Here is a 19,366-nt window from a genome sequence, read left to right as displayed (position 1 = left end):
ATAGTGAGGGCAATCAATAAACCTAGTCTGAACTTCAGCTTACTTCTCAGTTTGATTTAAAGTCACATCTAAGCCTTTCTTTGTGCTAGTCATTCTTTCAGCTCAGCTATACGAGCTACTCTCTGTTTTCACTTAAATTGATAAAAATGCAGGATACTCCTGGAGTGCATCAAGGATAACTTCTTAAGCCAGATGATAGATAGCCCTAGCAGAGGGGATGTGATGCTGGACCTGTTGGTCACCAACGCAATTGGTGACCTCAAGACTGGAGGCAGCCTGGGCTGCAGTTAGTGGAGTTCACAGTCCTGAGGGATAGAGGTCAGGCAAAGAGTAAAGTCATGATTCTGAATTTTAAGAAAGCAAACTTCCAGCTCTTCAAGGAGTTAAACAATAGGATCGCCTGGGAAACTGCCCTCAGGGACAAGGGGGTAGAATAGAACCTAAGGAGGCTTTCCTTAGAACAAGAGCTCTTGGACCCCCAGCTATAAGCAATCACAAAGGGAGGGCAGCACGGGTGAGTCAAGATCTGCTTGTCAAACTAAAAGGCAAGAATGAAATGCACAGGCAATGGGAGCAGGTACAGGCATCCTAGGAAAAGTATAGGGACTCTGGGATGGGATCAAGAAGGCCAAGATGCAGCTGGAGCTGAACTTAGCAAGGGACACAAAGAATAATAAGAAGGGCTTCTACAAGTATATCAACCAGAAAAGGAAGGTGAAAGCATAGCCCCCCCCCCCCCGCTGAACATGAGTGGCAAACTGGTAACCACAGATGAGAAGGCTGAACGACTCAACTTCTTTGCCTCAGTCTTCACTGGCAACCTCTCTCCTCATACTTCTGGAGCTCTCAGTACAGGAAAGACATGGACCTGTTGGGAGTGGGTCCAGAGGAGGGCCACAAAGATGATCAGAGGGCTGGGGCACCTCTCCTATAAGGACAGGCTGAGAGAGTTGGGGTTGTTCAGCCTGGAGAAGGGAAGGCTCCAGGGAGATGTTATTGCAGCCTTTCAGTACTTAAAGGGGGCTTATAAGAAGGATGGGAACAAACTTTTCAGCATGGCCTGTTGTGATAGGACAAGAGGCAATGATTTTTAAACTAAAAGAGGGAAGATTTAGACTAGATATAAAAGGAAGAAATTCTTTACTGTGAGGGTGGTGCAACACTGGAAGAGGTTGTCCAGAGAGGTGGTAGTTGCCCCATCCCTGGAAATGTTCAAGGTGGTCAGACGCGGCTCTGAGCAACCTGATCTAGTTGAAGATGTCCCTGCTCATTGCAGAGGGGCTGGACTACATGACCTTTAAAGGTCCTTCCCAACCCAAATTATTCTATGAAATCAGAAAGCACAAAGACTTTAACTTGGGTGAGGGAAGTTTCTGCCCCTGCTCCTAACCTCCTTAGTACAACTCAGCAATTTTCAGTTCTACAAATCCAGCTCTACAGCCAACCTTTTAGCAAAGATTAACCAAGATTGCTCAGTATGGTAGACAGATAGCAGTTTTTAAAAAAGCAGAGGCTGTTCTGTTTTATAATATATCACTACTATTTGCATTTCAAAATGAACACACTTTATCATAGTCTGATCCAACTTTATAAAAAACTCGTGACAAGGGAATGTAGTATTACAAATTTATTTAGTTTTTTCAAAGTAATTTTTCAGCACTGAAAATTTCACACATATAAAACAACTTAAACTTCTATGCATTAAAACCAAAGTATGGATTTTGTTTTTAATTTAAAGGAAGTGCTGTGCTTTTTTTTTTTTTGTTTTAAAGCATGTCTCATGAAGCAAATTCTTCTGTTATAAAGCTGATAAAAATAAGTGATGCACCACCACATTTTCTTCTTTAATAGGCGAAATTCATCTCTTTGGGAAAACAGGATTTTTTTTAATAAATTGTATCATGAAAGATACAGACCTGAAAAAGGATAAACAATCATACACAAGGCATAAACATTACACAGTAATTCAGACATTTTATAAAGAGATCTGGAAAAGTACCTAAAATAGTGATATTTATTTAGTATAAAATTTCAATAATAAAATATTGCTCATAATAAATAAGAAAACATGAGTTTCATTAATACTGTTCTCCCCTTAAAGCTCTCTTGGATGTAACATGATCAGACCTGATCAAAACTCAAATTTTTATTTTTCCTCTGTATGAAGGAGGCAGGTTTACAGGCTTCAGGTCACTTTGTTAGAAACAATTTTATTATCAACAAAGCACAAAATTAATTTCAAGGCTCATGCGTAGTTATGGGCAAAAAAAAATAAACCCAAAGTGAATAAACCTTATTACAGTAGATTTTAATACCTAAAATATTTGCCTTTTTTATTAAAACCAAAGTGGAGTAAGACTTCTCATAGATTATGAATGCAAAGAGAAAGCTGCCCAAGTTTCCTCAAAAGCTTCTAAATATCTGTGCAGCTGTACTTAATGGTTATCAAAGCTGTTAGGGAAAGTTAGCTCTATAGGGGAATAGAAGTTGTACCCCCTTTATATGGGGACATTTGGTTTCATCCCCGCTCGTCCCATCTGTAGACACGGCAGTTTGGAGCAGTTCTTCAGCAGCTGCTCAATAGCAATATGACGGACGTTGAGCTCTGAGGCCAAAGAGTCCTTTTCTTGGACTTGCTGTGTCAGCTCTTCAAACACATCTGCAAGAACGTTGTTAGGTTAATACGCTTGGTCCCTGAACTTTCACAGAGTTAAGCAGCAGTGCTGAACATTAGTATGACAGAGGCATGGACATTTAAGTGGGCTCATGCACAAGAACACCACTTTTTCTGGTTCCAGCACAGCCTCGTGTATGCATTGTAAACTGAACAGGATAACCAGTTTATAGCTTTAGGTGACCTGAGCCAAGACAGATCAGGTTATAACTCAAAATGAAGTTGATTCCGGTCAAAAAACTTAAAAGAAAACACTGTATTCTTCAAGTGCTAGTTAGCAATGCCCAAGGAGGTTACATAATAAAAGCACATAGAAGTTTTGTTTTACGTGGAAACATGATATACAGAAATTTCAGTTCAAAACTTAGCTGACAGTAAAGCCATCGCAGTTTCTTTTCTTTTTTTTTTTTCTTTCTTTAAAAGAAGACTTTATTACAAAGCAACACAAACCCAAACCAAGTAGTACTGAAAAATTCTCACCCTGGATTTGCTTGAGCAGTTTTTCATTAAGTTGCTTTAACTCTCCAGGATTCATCATAGTCACTGTAACAATAAAATCTGTTATTACTACTACCGAAGTCACATAAGCATCCCTAGACTACTATTTTCTCAAATTGTCATCATTTGCATCCTAGTAATTAACAGAGGAGTGGTAGTAAGTCAGAAGCAACATTATTTAATCAGTCATTTGTGGAAAGTTTGAAAATTCTCTCTTATGTTGACAAACAAGGATTTACACCACAGGAAAGCCCCTTCTTCAGTGTCAAACAAACTGGAAACCCAAGCCCTCAAAACAGAAGTCTCCAGAATCAGAACTGTTTGTAAATTACTTGACATCATTAAATACTTTACCTTCCTTTGACTGAAAAACATGGTTTCTACAGTGTAACCCCTACAAGTTTACTTGTTTAATTGTGGGCAAGCGGACAATTCTGAGGCGAGTCCTGCTATGTTTGCAAGGCTACAGGAAACAGCATCTGGACAGAGTTTTCAGCATGCAGCTACCTGCTTTAGCTATGAAGTTTTGCACTTCATGCATGTAACAATAACATATACAGTTTCCATTGAGTACCTCAGTGACAAACAATGAAGAAAAATCTTAGTTTGATCCAAAGACCAGCATATAAAAATAGGTTTACTTCCCCTCTTCTTGTGCTGTGTTCCTAGTGAGAACTAAAGAAAAAGCCCTCTGTATCATTCAAAAGCCTTTCTGCGTTTCAAGTTATACGTACACTGATCGGCCTTATAGAAAATATATATTAAACCTCTGAAGAGAGAGTTGTGAAAGTATTCTATGCAGCCCTTCATCAACAGCACCAAGTAGGGAAGCACTGGCTGGTGTCGTGCCTGTTGCTGAGATGCCCTAAGCAGCACGGTGAAAAGTGACCGTCCTGATCACAGGAGGATACAGGGCACTGAAACAAGCATTAAGACCTTGTAATTTTTAAATATTGTTTTTGAACAATGCTGCAGCTTAGCAAAGCTCTTGCTGCATACTTGAGAAAAACCTATGCTGCAACCATGCAGCTTTTGTTCAGCGATTTCTCAGTGCAAGAAGTTTCCATATTGCAAATTTAAAGCTTAAGTTCTGAAAACTATGGTCTTTACCTACCCACAGGACTATTCAAGTATCCTAAGCCTTCTTTTTCAACCTTTCTCACATCTTGCAGTTGCGAGATATTAACTTTCTGCCAGTATTGCCAAACCAAAGAAGTTGGCGATACCAAAGTCACCTTACCACCCTTCAAGCTCTGCAAAACCCCCTGATTGGATTTCAAATATAGTAACTGACAGCTCTATAAAAATTTCAAGATTCCCCCCCCCCCCGCCGCCCCCCCCCGGCTTTACACCCAGTGGTACAATGTTACTTCCCATTTTTTCATTATTTTCATCAACATTTCATCAGCTGTAGCAGATAGGCAAGTTCACACATTTCACATGTGTGTAACAGGACAGGACTATTTCATGCCACATAATTCTGATACACAAGTGAAAGGGAGAAGGAACAGAACACTGAATTTAAATTATTCTATCCACAGCTGAGAAAAATTGCAAAGAAATATTGACCAAGCTATTTGCAGTTATATTAACAATAGTTTTTCTTTAGTAGACTGCTATGTTGTTACAGTGGAGATTCTGCAATAAGAAGGGACCTAATTCTGGCAGAGAAAGTCTGACTAAGTTTTTCTCTAAAATGCAAATCTTATGTAATCAGAGCCTCCAAATGAATGTCTTTCAAAGCTAAATACTGCAAAAAGATTAAGCAGATACTTATAATACAAAGCAAAAATTCCTCAAAAATGCATTATGTAGTCATAACAGAAGAAAAAACCTGTTCTTGTGCTCAAAACAGCTTTATGTTCCCTTGTCCTGAAATCAGAGAGATAAATTCCAAGTCACTAACTTGAGTTAGATAACCCCATAAACCGGGTCAAGCTTTCATAATTCCTCTGTTAACTGCTGTCCTGATTTGTCTAATCCCAATTTATGACTACAGAGGACAGGTGGTCAAACAGCACAGCATATGTGTTTTGATTTATAGCTTTAAGACCACTAATCCACTACAAATGCAATATGAAATATCATATAGCAGTTAAATAAAATCCTTTAATAAAGAATAAGAAATAACTAAACTTTGCCAGGACAGGTTTGTTAAAAAAAAATGTGAGCCTAACAAAACTAATTCCAACTTTTTACAGTACCTCTTTCTCAGTCTTCTGACATTCTGAATTCCATTATTACCTTCTTTTTCATCACCTAATATGCCACCGAATATTTTACCAGCTTTTTTGTCTTCTTTCTCAGGTCTTTTGAAATTTAGAAACCCTCTCCAATTAATTCTCATCTACACAAGCAAGATTGGATATATCCCAGTTTAGGACCAGGCACTGTTCTAAAAGCAGGAACTTAGTCCTAGGACTTTTCATGTATGTTGATTCCAGACACTACAATATCCTAACTTTTTCTAAAGACTTCTGGTGACCTTCTTGAGTACTGGGAAAACTTATTTTCTGCTGCTTTCAGTAACATCACAGTCATCAAAAGAATTGCTCAGGTCTACTGCTACAGCCTTTAAAAGAACACAGTAGCTTTTCGCCCTTCCCATTTTTATTTTTATTTTTTTTTTTTTTTTACACTCAAACAGAAGAAAAAAAATCTAATAAAATGCACAAGGAAAGTCTGCTACTATTAAGGATGTTTAATTTTTTATGTTGTTTCACAAGTTTGTTCTGCTACCTTGCCTCTAGTTTCCCCTATTGCTTAGTGCAGCTTGTAAAATTTAACTCAAGGCACTGCACAAGTTCAGTAAGACAGTTGTTTTCAGGAGCTTAATAATCTCCACAAGGCAGGACTGTGCAACTGCCAGGACTGACATTGAAGTGACTGCAATCAACTATAACAATAGCACTTTTTGCATAAATTAGGCATGTCCCGTATCACATTGGGGTATAACTAACCAGAAAAATAAAAAAAAAACAACCAACCAAACCCCCCACACCAACCAAACCCTCCACACTATTTGCTTAGCCACATAGCCTTTTTCTTCACAGGTTTTACAGTAACTCCAAACTGCAAAAAGCTGCGTTTCAGGCTGTGAATTAATGCCCTGGGGGGACACGAAGTGGTCAAAAGATATTTCAAAGAATGCCCTAGCCTGCTAGGGTACACGTAAATAGATATATACTTACGTTCTTCCCTGCTGTACTGAGGATGCCTTCTATGAACGCTGGTAAGTGAATCACCTTCAGCTTTTTCAGTTTTCTGGGCTTGGTTGTGATTAGACCACAAAACACTGCTGCAACAAAAGGTAGCACCTGTTTCTTGCAACACATCGAGTCTAAAATCAGCAGATTCTCTTTGTTTCAAAAGAGTTTGTGAGCAGCTCGAGATGCCTCCAGAATTCCCATCTATCCATTTTGCAGAGTATCTAGGTACTGGGGAATCAAACTGTGGGAGTAATTTTCTATCAGTCTGATGTCTGAAGTTAAAAAGCTGGTGTTGGGATGATTTTGAGCTTTCAGGATCAGAGTCTAAATCCTTGTTCTGTGCGTACTGTATGATCCAGTTAATTTTTTTGCTCAAGATATTTTTTACTTCTGCATATGGACTTTTAGAGAGCTTTGATCGCGGACAGTCCTGATTTGCTATTAAGTGGAATTTTTCAAAGCAGTCTCTGTGCCCCCTTAAAGATCTTGTATGTAGAAGATCTGACTTTGGTACTCCTGTAAAGACATAACAGAAAAAGGTTCACTCATTGTATACTCAACTAATGTTTCAAAATCTTTACTCACAATCAGCCAAGAAAACAAAAACTTAAACTGATGGTTTCCTATTAACGCTTTAATCACTGAAGTAAACATGGATGTGTGACACAAATTCTAAAAATTCCACTCAGTCTTGATTCCTTAGCATACAAAGTGCTTTGCACACAGTAATCTCTAGTGCAGGACTTCTAAATTACTTTCATGTGCCTCTTGGATGATAATGCAGATAAAACAAACTGCTAACTCTGTACATACTGCATCACACCTATAAACAAGTGTATAAGCTGTAGAAGTAAAATAATCCCAACTGCATATCAGAAAGTTCTATAGAACAATCCTGAAGAGCATTTTGAAAGTAGTCATTCATGCTCTCATCTTTTATGGATATTATGAGCTATCTGCTCAACAAATACCACAATGTGCAGGCTTGTGTCATCTAAGTGGTCAAAAATAATTCAGACTTCAGTCTTAGTTTATTATTTTGCATTGGTACAAGCCTGTAGCTTAGCTAGAGAAGCAAGTTCTAATACTGCTGACACTTGCCAACATCAAACTGTCCTGAAATTAAGTTCAGGCAAAATGGATACTTACTCTCTTTGTTGTCTTCCTTCCAAGACTATTTAAATAGCTACTTACTCAAACCTCAAAAGTAATTGATAGCGATTGACATGTTAAAAAGGAACACAATCTGTGAAGATCTACACTTGGTGAGTGAATGCAGATGGTATGAGAAATGACTATTTCAGATAGTCAGTAGCAGTCCAGTACAAAATTAGTTTCTCCAACTTCAGTGGATTTTTTTTTTCCAGATTCACCTATGCAGTAGATTCAGTATCCAAGTCCAGAATACTGAACAGTTTGACATTTATCTCAACACTACTTGGGAGGCTCCCAATATAATGAAAAACAACTCTGTCAAACAAGTTCCTCATTGGAAATAACAAATAATGTATCTGTGAACCACTGGTTGAAAGCACTCAACGTTTACCAAAGACAGAATATTTAAATCAACATGTGATAACGTAATTTGATCTCTGAAACTAGGTGACAAGCTGCAGCCATTTTACCTTTTAGCAGAGAAGGAAGTATATAAAAGTGCTTAAGTTAAAAGAAAACACATGACATGCAACAGGTTAAAAAAAAAAAAGAAGCAGTTAGCAGAAAGCTACATGTTACAACAATTCTCAGTTATATCTGACTTGCCCTCTTAAATTATTGTTGTAAACTTTAAGGCCCCCACCCCAAATGATAACCTGATAATTTTACATGATTAAATTCTGCAAAATACCAAACTACTCAAAACTAAGCTACAAAGGTAAAGCCAAGGTTATGAAAACAGACACTCCTTCTGTCCACCCACTAAGTATTAGAACAAACAAAAAACACATCCTAAACAGAGGCACTTTTTAAGAAGGAAGCTCCTGAGCAAAGTGCAAAGACAGATCTTGTCTTCTTGGGTACAAAGTCAAGATTCTTACTCTACACCTCAAAATATCTTTCAACCTCTTCCAGTGAATGGACATTCACAAACTTTTCTTAAGCTGTATGTGATCTACTGCCTACTTGCAAGGATATTTTCCCTCTGTATCTCTGCAGAGACTTAAAAAAAACAAACAGCAAAAACCATTTCTAGTGCAAACAAGGAAAGACAGGTCTTTTGTTTTCATGACTTAGCAGTACAATTTAAATACAGCAAGTCTGCTTAACTCAAGTAGCATGATGGAAACCCTTAAATCTTTACACCATCCACGAAGAGCAAATACTGTCAATCGAAGTTAATAAGGCATATATTCACAACACTGCAAACCCTACAAAAACAAACTGATTTGTTCAATGTTACTTGCTTAACCCAAGTGATTCTTCAACATGCTATGCTGCTGATGCTTACAGCGCCTTCTTTCACTTACAGAAAACGTCATCGGACTGGCTGAAAAACAAGTTTTACAGAATTTTCTATACAATAACGCTCAGGAACCCACTTAACAATTTGACCATAAGATGAATGAAGCCAGTGTCTTCTGACCACAGGACAGAGTAATTCTGTCTAAAGCAAATACTTGAAGATTTGGTGAAGAAGAAGGAGAACTCTAGAAAGCACAGTTAGTAAACCTAGGACACGTGCAGTTTTGCACAGACTGTTTATAGTTCATAGCTGCTAATTGGTACTAACATCTGTTTTGCTCTCAGGATACCGCCCTTCTCGCAACTCCAAAAAAAAATAAAATCAAAGGTACCCACCAAGTTCCTACTTCTCCTTATTCTCCCCTGCATCCCCTCCTTCCCCAAAACTAGGGAAAGAACTACTGCACTGTTTCTATTAAAAACAGGAAAAAAAGAATCTTTCAACTTTAATGAAACATTCCCAGAGCTGGTTCTGGAGGCATGGCCTCTTGCAGTTAAGTTCTCTGCCTGGTGCATCTGAAGAAGCACGTCATGAATACACACATATGCTCATGAATACATACTGTCACTTCTGGGGCAACCACAAAATAACCACCTGCACAACAAGCGCTAGAACACTGTAGTCTCACTGAAAAAAAAACCCAACAATATTCCTTTGAGGCTTTCTGCTTCAGTATTTCCCCTGAGAATGACATGTTACTTGTCCAATAGGACAAGGGTGTGAGATGACAAAACAAACACCATGCAATTTCAGTTACACAAAAAAAGAACAAGTGCACCATGACTTTATGAAGCCCCATCTGATTTTTGGGTCTAAGCTATAAGCTCAAGGTTACCCAAGTCTTTTCTTCTGACAAATTTACATTTTAAAAGAGTTCTGAACATTTTTAAACTTCCCCACTCCACAGGCATGCTGCTCAAAGAAATCTATTTTATCAGAACTCAGCAATATCAGGTATGGCTGAAATTAGCAACTATTACAGATGAAAAAAAGATGCTTCAGAAGTCTAAGTTTTGCTATTTATATGCCACATACTAGCCATGTCATTATTTCTGAACATAGAGCAAGGTATTACAAAACACTTCCAGTACAGAAGAATAACCCCCAGACCAGAATTTACATCTTTCCCCATTCCTTACTCCACTGAAAGAAACCAAAACAAGTCTATCTAAATACTCTTCAAAACAGTAAGGAACAGAAAATGTACAAAACCAAACCAGTTTTGTACAGAATTCCTAACAGACTTGCTTCAGCTTTTACGTAACTGGTCTTGATCTTTACTGTAATGAACACATGCAAAAAAACCCACCAAAATCCCAAACAAACCAAAACCCACAAACAACCCTCAATCTTTCTTTGTACTAAGGTGACAACTAGTCCTTTCCAATATAGAGAAGGTGAATAACATCGGCCACTAACCTTCTGGACTTGCATCCCAAGAGCTGAGCACTCACAGCAGCTGCTGTGCCAGCACAAACTAGTAATGACGTACCAGTATTACAGCAAGTAAGAGCACGTTTCTTTGACACAAGTCCTTCTGTTGTGGCCAATACCATCAGTTTTGAGTCAGAAAAGATGCCTACTTCTTTTTGGTAAGACTTAATACTCCACTCAGATTACTTCATATGTTTTTCTTTCATCACAGTTGCAGAAAAGTCTTCTTGCAGAAAAATTCCTCTTTGCTAGTATCCATCTCAACCTTTTTATTTTTTGGCTGGTTGTTCAAGTCAGCAATTGTACCGCTATTAATGGTTTTTTTTCCACATTTGCAGGTATGTGTACATTTGTCCCTTGTCTTACTTTCCAAGATTACGATTGCAGACTATGTCTGAGTACGTCGTACCTTTCATACATATTTTTTCAGAAAAGGAAAAAGAACTCCCAAAAGCAGCAAAAAGCCCACAACCACCCAGAGCAGGAAAGTTATATCTGCAGAGAAAAAAAAGTCCACCAAAATTCAGTAACATGTAGAAGATGCTATCTAGCTAACTTAAGACAGCAGATGCTATCAGGAAACGAGCTCACACCAGAGATCATTCCTCAAGTGAACAAGATTCACAGGACGATGCCAAACCTCAAGACAAATCATAAAAGAAAGTAATTTGCTTCTGATTCTGGTAACCCATGTGTCCTAGATGAAATATGAATGGTTTCACTTTACTTGGCAATCTTTATATGTTAAGCACTTATAAGAACAGGGCTGTTTATTTAAAAGCCTAATATTAAGTAAAAAAAAAATTAAAATTGAGTATTTCAATTTGTAAGCTACGCAAGGCAGAAACTCTTCCTCTATACTGGTACAGTTCTCAACATAATCAGTCCTAATCCTGCAAAATAATTTTGTAAATAAATGAGCAATCAGGCAATTTATATAGTAGTACACATTTTTGTAACTTCTAGTTATTCATAAGTGCAAAGTAGTAGAGAGAATATTTACCATATAACCAGGTGTGTAATCACATCTTAATAAAGTCCACCCCATTTTAAAGCATTTGTACTTAAAAGTAAATCAGTTTCCATCATATTAAAGTTCTGGTTGTTTTTTGGGTTTTTTTTTGGTTTTGTTTGTTTTTTTAAAGAAGTCTACAAAGGCTTTATTTCTGCCTTTGCAACTGATTCAAGAACTATGTATAACTCTTCTTCATGATTAAGATACAGAACTAAGTTGAAATGTTTGCTCACATTTATATATAAAGCTGGCTAGAATAGTTGTTTAATTTGGAGATTATTATAATGAAAAAGTTCAATTCAAAAGGAATGCTCTTGAATACCAAGACACATCCCTTCACAAACGTTTTCATTAAAAAAGAAAATCAGTGATCATTAGCTTGCTTGTTTATCTTCCACAGCAGGGTTTTTTCATTTGTTTGTTATTCTTTTTTAAAAAACCTTCTTACTTTGTCTTTCAGCTCCATCAGTTGAAAATAATGTTAAAGAAAGCCTTCATTCCTTTTTTAGCAATTTATAATGCAATGCTGGAAACTAATGTTTTTTACAATGGTGAATAACCTTAGCTTGGGCAGCTGAAGAGGAAAAAAACCCAGAATTTAAGATGGAGTGAACTAAAACTAACAAGAATACTTCTAGACACATGAATAGTCAATTTTAAGTTTGTAGGATGACATTAGTTAATTAAATCCACGTTAAAGTGCCTTTAAATAATTTACAAATACTTATGGGGAAGATTTATACCTGACCTTAGAGAAAGGAAAAGAAAACCTGCCTTCTCAGTATCATGCTAGCATACAGTTTCCATAAATGTATAAAGTACATGTGGACAGTCAAGGGAGAGTGAATGCACTTCCTACTATAAATTTGCATTGTACTGGCAACATGGGTTAAATTCTCTGTTTAAACCAGAACACTTAGAAAAGATCCACCCCTCGTTTTAGTTAGTTGTGGAGACTGCCGCCACAGCCAGTGAAGAAACTCTTCTTGGGCACAATTCACCTCATCCCAAATAGTCACCTCTAGAAATATTTGTCGTAAGCACCTGTGCTTTTTCCTTTCGTCTTATAAGCAAGCAAGAACCCTTGTGAAGGTCCATGGCTGCCTACTATAAGAGCCCCAGCTTCTAGCACATCCTGAAACATTCCAGCTGCTGTTCCGTTCAGCTGTCCACCTCGCATACAGTATCACTCTGTAGACAAAGATGTTTAACTGGCTTATGAAACAGCTCCTGAACTACTGCTCGTGTCCACGAGGAACACTACAATCAGATGAGTTCAAGTTTGGTTTACTTTATGTACAGGGCTAAGACCAGCAGCAGACAGGGAAATACTTCACAAGACATTAAGTGTTCACGTCTATTTTAGGCCACTTCTGTGTATTAGTCTGCTCATTAAGAGTGCTGAAAGAGAGGGTACGTGTTGTAACAGAAAAGCAGATCCCAAGACCTGTTCAAAACACATTAAATAAAACCAGCCCACAATGACCTAAGACAGCAAGTCACCCACACATCTAAATGACAAGGGGTGAGGAAAACCGATATTCTTCAGTTGGACAATTCTGCCAACACTGAAAAATGGGATCATTAGAAACGCATATCTCCAATACATCTGCTTGACAAGATGTAAAGCCAACTGCTATTTTTAAGTGTATGCATGCAATTTCATTTGAGAGTTAGATCTTATGATTTATTAGATTGGCTGGAAGGAAAATGCCAGTACCATCCATTGACTTCCAAAACCAGGCACATGATAAAGACTAGATATTATCGCATTCATAAATTAAAGTTCTCTCCTCACTTTCATATGATAAATCCAGTACATTCCATATATCAAGTGTGCACACAAATCATCTCCCACTGCATTGCTATTTGCTATGAACTAAAATACAAACGAGCTAAGACATACTACATAAGACAGAACAGAGATCCAATTGACCCTTTGAACATTTTTTCAAAACTCATGATCCCTATGTACTACTTTACTAAGAAAAAAGTTTACTACTGTATTAGACAAGCCAATACATTCTGATGAAAACTTTACTATATGTTAAAGATGTCTTATAGTTTAAAAGAAAAATCAATTAAACTGACCTTAAAGATAGCGGAAGCCATGAAACAGTATTTCTGTATCATGGATGATTCCGGGTAAGTAACATTAACTGCTCAATTTCCTTGTTTGCGTGTACAAACCTCCCAAACTTGCATACAGAAAATTCAAGAATACACTTTTAGAACTAGCCACACAGCTCTACTATTACTCAGCGGTACTTATATGAGGCTTAGAAGATTAAGAATAGCATCTCGAACTAAGTTTGGACTTGAATTCATATTTAAGAGGTTTAGTGGAAACCACAGCTAGTTCCACAAGTCCATTCAAGTTTGCAGAAATGAGTCATACCCCTGGACTGCAAATGTTACCTTGAAACAAGTTCTCATCTGTCTAGCCTAAAGGGCAGTGATGAATTTTTTTTAGCTTTTGTTGCCAGAATAATATATTGTATCGGTTATTATTTCATTAACACTGAAAAATAAGGATGTGAATATTTTGGAGCAGAATGAAATTACAATAGCAGTTTCCAAAATATTCTTTTTTACGGTGTAAAAAGGAAAAAAGTGAAACTTGAATGCTTATTGTTTTTAACAACTAAACCACTTTTTTTTTTTTTAAGATGAACATAAAGAACATAGAATGTGGATATTACACAAGATTTTATAGACTTTAACAGGAAAAAAGGTATGCAAGACAGATTTGCTTATAGCATTTTTGTCTCAACCTGGAGACTGGGATGCACCAACCTGATGCTGAGATTGCTTCAAATGCTCTATCAGCACTTTTAAAGGACAATGGAAATGTAATTATATTAACATAAATCAGATGAAGAGATGCCCAGCATTTACACTATCTCTTCTTTTATACTACAACACCTGGGATACAGACTGTCACTTGCTATTCAGCTGTTGTTCAACTTTAAACAGAAATGGAAGCAAGCCAGTTAGCTTGTCAGCTAGCATTCTCCAAGATGTTATCGCGGTTAGCAGCACCAGATAAGCAAAAGAGTAAATAAAAATCAGCTCAAACAATCAGACTTTCCCCTTCTATTATGGTTTTGTCTGTTACAAACCCTTGAATTTCAGGAAGCTCACAGATTTGTACATAATTCTGCATAAGGACATACCAGCATGAAACCAGGTTAAGATAGACACATTATCTATGACAAATAATATAAACCTGAACAGTAATTACTACAGACCTTCAACTTTGAAACCTTCAGGGACAAGTCCGATGTTTGAACAAATATATTCAGGTATTAAGTTCTTAAATCTGCAATTTCCAAAAGCATTGTCCAGAGGATCACAAAGGGTGCATTAACGAAGGACTGACACATCTGCATCACACAGTGCATTCCCATGTGAAGATACCTCAACAACTCTGAGCAGCACCACAGGCAGCACAACTGCTTCGCACTCGGGCCGCCTCTGTGCGCTCTCTGAAACACAGGCTAGATGGTTACATCCTCCTAATAGGAGAATTGGAGCACTGTCAGGTATTTCTGTACAGCACCACATTCTTACATGGAAACCCTACAACCAGAGTCTCAGAGCAGCTTGTAGGGCATATTCAGGCAGAAGGGTTTGCTGATACATGCACATACAGACAGCTTTTACGCAAGCACACATGTACATTCTAGTGTGTTCGCGTATTTTCCCCCCACCCTCCAGTTATAACTGCAGATCTGTTGTTAGAGTTCATTTTCCCATATTATAATGAAATTAAAAAGGAAAAGAAATTTGTCTCAAACTAACACACAACACACAATTTCCTGGTTTATGCAATCCAGTTACATATGAATTTAAAACATTTCCTGTTTCAATCCACAGATTACTACTGTGACACCTACTCAGAAAAACAAACCAGTACAATCTCTGATGTTCACTTTGCCTGCATAAGGCAAACAAAAGCCATCAGCAGACCCACACCAACTGGATATTCTAAACCCCATCTAGAATGTTAAGACCACTGTACAGAATCAGCTTAATTTCTCAAAATGTTAGTTCAGTATTTCATAGGTAAGTACTTTGCATATTTTAAACTTTAAGAATCATGTCAGTATTCTGTTGTGCTCAATCACCTGATAATGACCCTTCAAACACAAAATGTAGTTTTGCAATAAAGGTATTTGTGTGTAACTTAGTTCACTCAGCTTCCCCGAGCATGAATTTTCAAATTAAGTGCCCTGAAAGAACAAGTGCAACAGGGACAAAAATACTGCCCTTTCAGGACACCACACTCCTGCCCCCCATCCCGTTTAGGCTGAAGATTGGCACTACTAAACTCTAAGAACACTGCTCTTCCCCTGTTCAAGAAAGGCTGATGACATGCAACAGGAGAAAGTTTAAACCTGCATCTTGGCTTTCTGTTTATTCTGTACACCCACTTTCCCTTTTCTCCTCCCTTTGCTACCACTATTTCAGTCACCTTCAGAGAAAGAGACTCTATAATCCATGTACATCACTCCTGAATAAATTCTGGGACAGACACCACAGCTGAACTCCAAACTGCACTCAAACCAGCGGTTGCTGTGAATTAACTGAACTTAGTAAGCATAATCACATTTTAGGCTAGGCTATCATTTGATTTCAGTTAAAACCTAGAAATCTACTATTAAAAAAATTATGATGGAGACCTGATTTCTGGTAAAAACCATAAAGGCTTTATGACACAGTAACTAACTTCCTCATTCAGAAACGGAGTGGTTACTTAATTAAGGCAGACAGATTAAACTTTCTGTATAGCAGTCTTCTCTATAAAGGACTATAAGAATAACTTGATTTCCCCCCCCCCCAATTATGTATCATTATCAAGCTATTGTCCAAACATAATAAAGGTTAAGAAAACCAAAACACCCCAATGTCAGGAAGGCAAAGGCTGAGACACATCACAACACTGGTCCAGGAAGAAGTCTGTTGAGTCATTACAGATGGGGATGATTTCTGATTTGCTCATTTCTAATTACTCATCTTACTTAACCAAGACAATCAACATGACCATCTACATACACATAAGCAAACTTGTACAGCTGTTGAACTCACAAATGTCAGAAGACACAAAGATTCACCAATACTAAACTATAATGTAATTAAGTGCAGCTAAGTAAACAGTATTTCTGTGGTGTTTTGTTTATACACTTTTGAGAAAGTCTGTTTCAGAGGGGGTTCAGGTGGTTAAGCCTTGGGCTAGATCAATTTCAGGTGCATGGATTTACCATAGACAGCTTTAAGCAATCAGATGCTGGCATGAGGGGAAACAAAATTGTTCTCATGAGTTCTGTTAAAGCATTAGGATATGACACCCTTTTAAAAAAGGAAATTGGGAAACCTACTTCCAGAATATCATATGTAGAGTCACGAAATCACAGAATCATTTAGGTTGGAAAAGACCTTTAAGATCATCAAGTCCAACTGTAAAATTAACACTGCCAAGTTCATCACTTTCCCTTGCACATGCATCTGCAACACCCCCTTCTATCTGGCCCTCCTCCTAGTGAGGACTGGATGGTCAGGAAAGATGGAAGAGGTGCTATACATTCTCCTTAAGTCAGACAGCACTTAACAGATGGAAGTTAACAGGGTGCTGCAAACAGTGGGAGTACTTAAGCATCCTGCAAGATGCTGAGCTGTGACTAATAGCCTGCCTGTTCTTAAAGAGCAGCTATTTCCTGCTTCACTGAGGGAGAAGTTAAACATGCAGATCAACACTAAAAATGAGCAAGCCTTAAGCACTGTCCTAGCTGTTGCATGAATATCTTTTTAGAATAGCCTATTTCACTTCCTAAATTACTTAAAAATATATGTACCTGTTTTAATAGCTTGGATTTTTAAATATGATGTTAAATAAAAAGGCAAACTATTAGTGAGAATGACACTTATTTGCAATTATAGGATAGCACATCTACAGAGCTGATGCAACTTTTAGTTCATTCTGTTCAACAAGTAGCAATGTTATAATGCATCTGAACTTCATTAAATTACAAGCAGGAGGTCAATATGAAAACATCTAGCATAACATTCTGAGTTAGTGAATTACCCATTTCATTCCCTACCCAGGGCCGCAAGAAGATTGTTATTTTAGCTGCGTATAAATCAGTCTTTGTCACAGGAAAATACAGGAATGCAGTAAATGTGTCAAAAGTAAGAACAACGTGACCATGGGTATGGTAAAGGGCTGGCTCATGCACCGATTCAGATAAAAAAAAAATCTTGTAACTATTCTTCGTAGGGTCACCTACACAACCTCTGCTGCCCTTAAGCCTCCTCTCCCTATAAAAGCAGTAACTGTACATCTTTTCAGAGTGGTACACAGAAGGCAGAATATCAGAAACTGAGGTACTTTGAGGCTATAATGATCAAAGATACTAATATTTTTCTTTTACTATGCAAAACAAAAGAGTAAGAATATAATGGTTCAGTAATTTCAAGTGAGCTTTCCTCACTATTCTTTAAAAGAAGGCTACTTGAACAATTAACTGAAAATTTAGAAGATTATGCAAAGTAGTCTGCTGCACAGATTAAGTCTTTACTATTAGCAGGTCTATTTAAGAGTTCCAGAAAAAAAGAAGCAGCTGTTCCAGCTAAAACACATGATCATTTTGTAAAGTACTATCCATAACAAGTAACTTTGACAAATTCACTGCTTATCTCAAACAACAGAGCATAGAAACCATCCAGCAATTTTTTAATGCATTCTGTTTTATCTATTTCAATACGTCCAAAACAAAACTAGATTCTGAATGTAACTGAAGTACTTAATTCTCATTATAGCAATATGCTTTTTTTTTCTCCTCATTTCAAAGCCTAGAAACATCTTCACATTGAGAACCATAAACCTATCGCTTTAAAGCGGTAAGAAAATTCAAGCAGACTGACAGGTTGTCTTAGGTTAGACAGTTGCTCTGAGTTTTATCAAAAAATACAAACACAAGCATGTCTCTTCTAAAGAAAAGCACAAAGCATGCAAATTACTACTGAAGTATGTAAGTATTGTTCAGACTAAAATATATTGCCTCTAGTAGCAACAAAGACCTTAAAGGCATCACTTAAAAAAAAAATCAAAACACAGTACTGAGTATTTAAAAGTGATTCCAGTTTGCTAATGCATGTTTCAGATTTCTATAAGGTAAGAACAAAATTTTATTACCTGTACATGCACTGAAAGTCAGATGCACAGTAGAAGCTATATGGAATACATATCCTTACAGGCAGTTTTATGCTTCTGGGGTTCAAAGTAACTAGATCACCAGGTACAGTGCTCATATCTCATAGCACTTTCCACTCAGAAAGAGTTGATTTTAAGACCTTTGGTGTACTCTCATATATATCAGAGACGTATATATAAAAGCGTTAAGATCTTCATATTCAATTTCCCCATATCAATATAGATTACTCCAGGCAGTCACATGCACATACAATTGGCAAATACCACTTTATATAACTGGAACAAATTACTTTGTTGCCTCCAAATCAAGCAACAATATTTATACTTTAAAAAAAATCCTTATTTGACTTAAAAAAGGGAAATAACCAATCTACTGCTCATTCACACCCAACATTTGATTCATACATGAAAAAGAGCAACAAAATAGGTAAATTCTTTAGCAAAAGAGTCTGAAAGTCAAAAAATACCATTCTGGAGGCCAAGATGGTATTACAAGATTAGTCTTTTAAAAGGCAAATAGAATTCCTACTTTATAATTTGCAAACTTTAGGAAGCTTTGAAAATGAATGCAGTTTTATCATATTACACGCATTATCATCTTACGAAGGCAAAAAGAAATAATCCTCTGGTTATTTCTAGTGAAAGCAAAACATTGATCTGCTCCCCCCAAAAAATACTACTATGCTTTAGAATTCGCAATTTAAGTTCGTTTTGTACACAGACCCCTCTAACTATGAGCAATAACCCGGAATAAAGGCAGAATATAAACTCCTTCCGATCTGAATTAACATCACAGGTCTAATACCAGAAGGTGACATTAACACCGGGGCGCTCTAGAAGCTCTCAAAAAGGGCGGGGGGGG

The 19,366-nt window shown here is 37.3% G+C and overlaps 1 protein-coding gene across 1 annotated transcript in view; it reads right to left on the bottom strand.

The window, feature by feature from the left end:
• Positions 1–1,615: 1,615 nt before the first annotated feature.
• Positions 1,616–19,366, bottom strand: part of LOC104285411 (chromosome unknown open reading frame, human C21orf91) — a 26,313-nt gene continuing 8,562 nt past the window's right edge. Inside the window, exons 2-5 of the mRNA XM_009883866.1 lie at positions 14,543–14,613; positions 6,364–6,897; positions 3,155–3,217; positions 1,616–2,659 (exon numbers count right to left, since the gene is read on the bottom strand). Coding sequence (XP_009882168.1) covers positions 2,499–2,659; positions 3,155–3,217; positions 6,364–6,897; positions 14,543–14,613 — 829 coding nt within the window. The 3' untranslated portion in view covers positions 1,616–2,498. The remainder of the gene's footprint in view (positions 2,660–3,154; positions 3,218–6,363; positions 6,898–14,542; positions 14,614–19,366) is intronic.

This window comes from Charadrius vociferus, unplaced genomic scaffold, assembly GCF_000708025.1.
Source record: "Charadrius vociferus isolate BGI_N301 unplaced genomic scaffold, ASM70802v2 scaffold414, whole genome shotgun sequence".
NCBI lineage: Eukaryota > Metazoa > Chordata > Aves > Charadriiformes > Charadriidae > Charadrius > Charadrius vociferus.
Note: the sequence above shows the minus strand (reverse complement) of the source record. Positions and strands in the feature narration are given on the sequence as shown.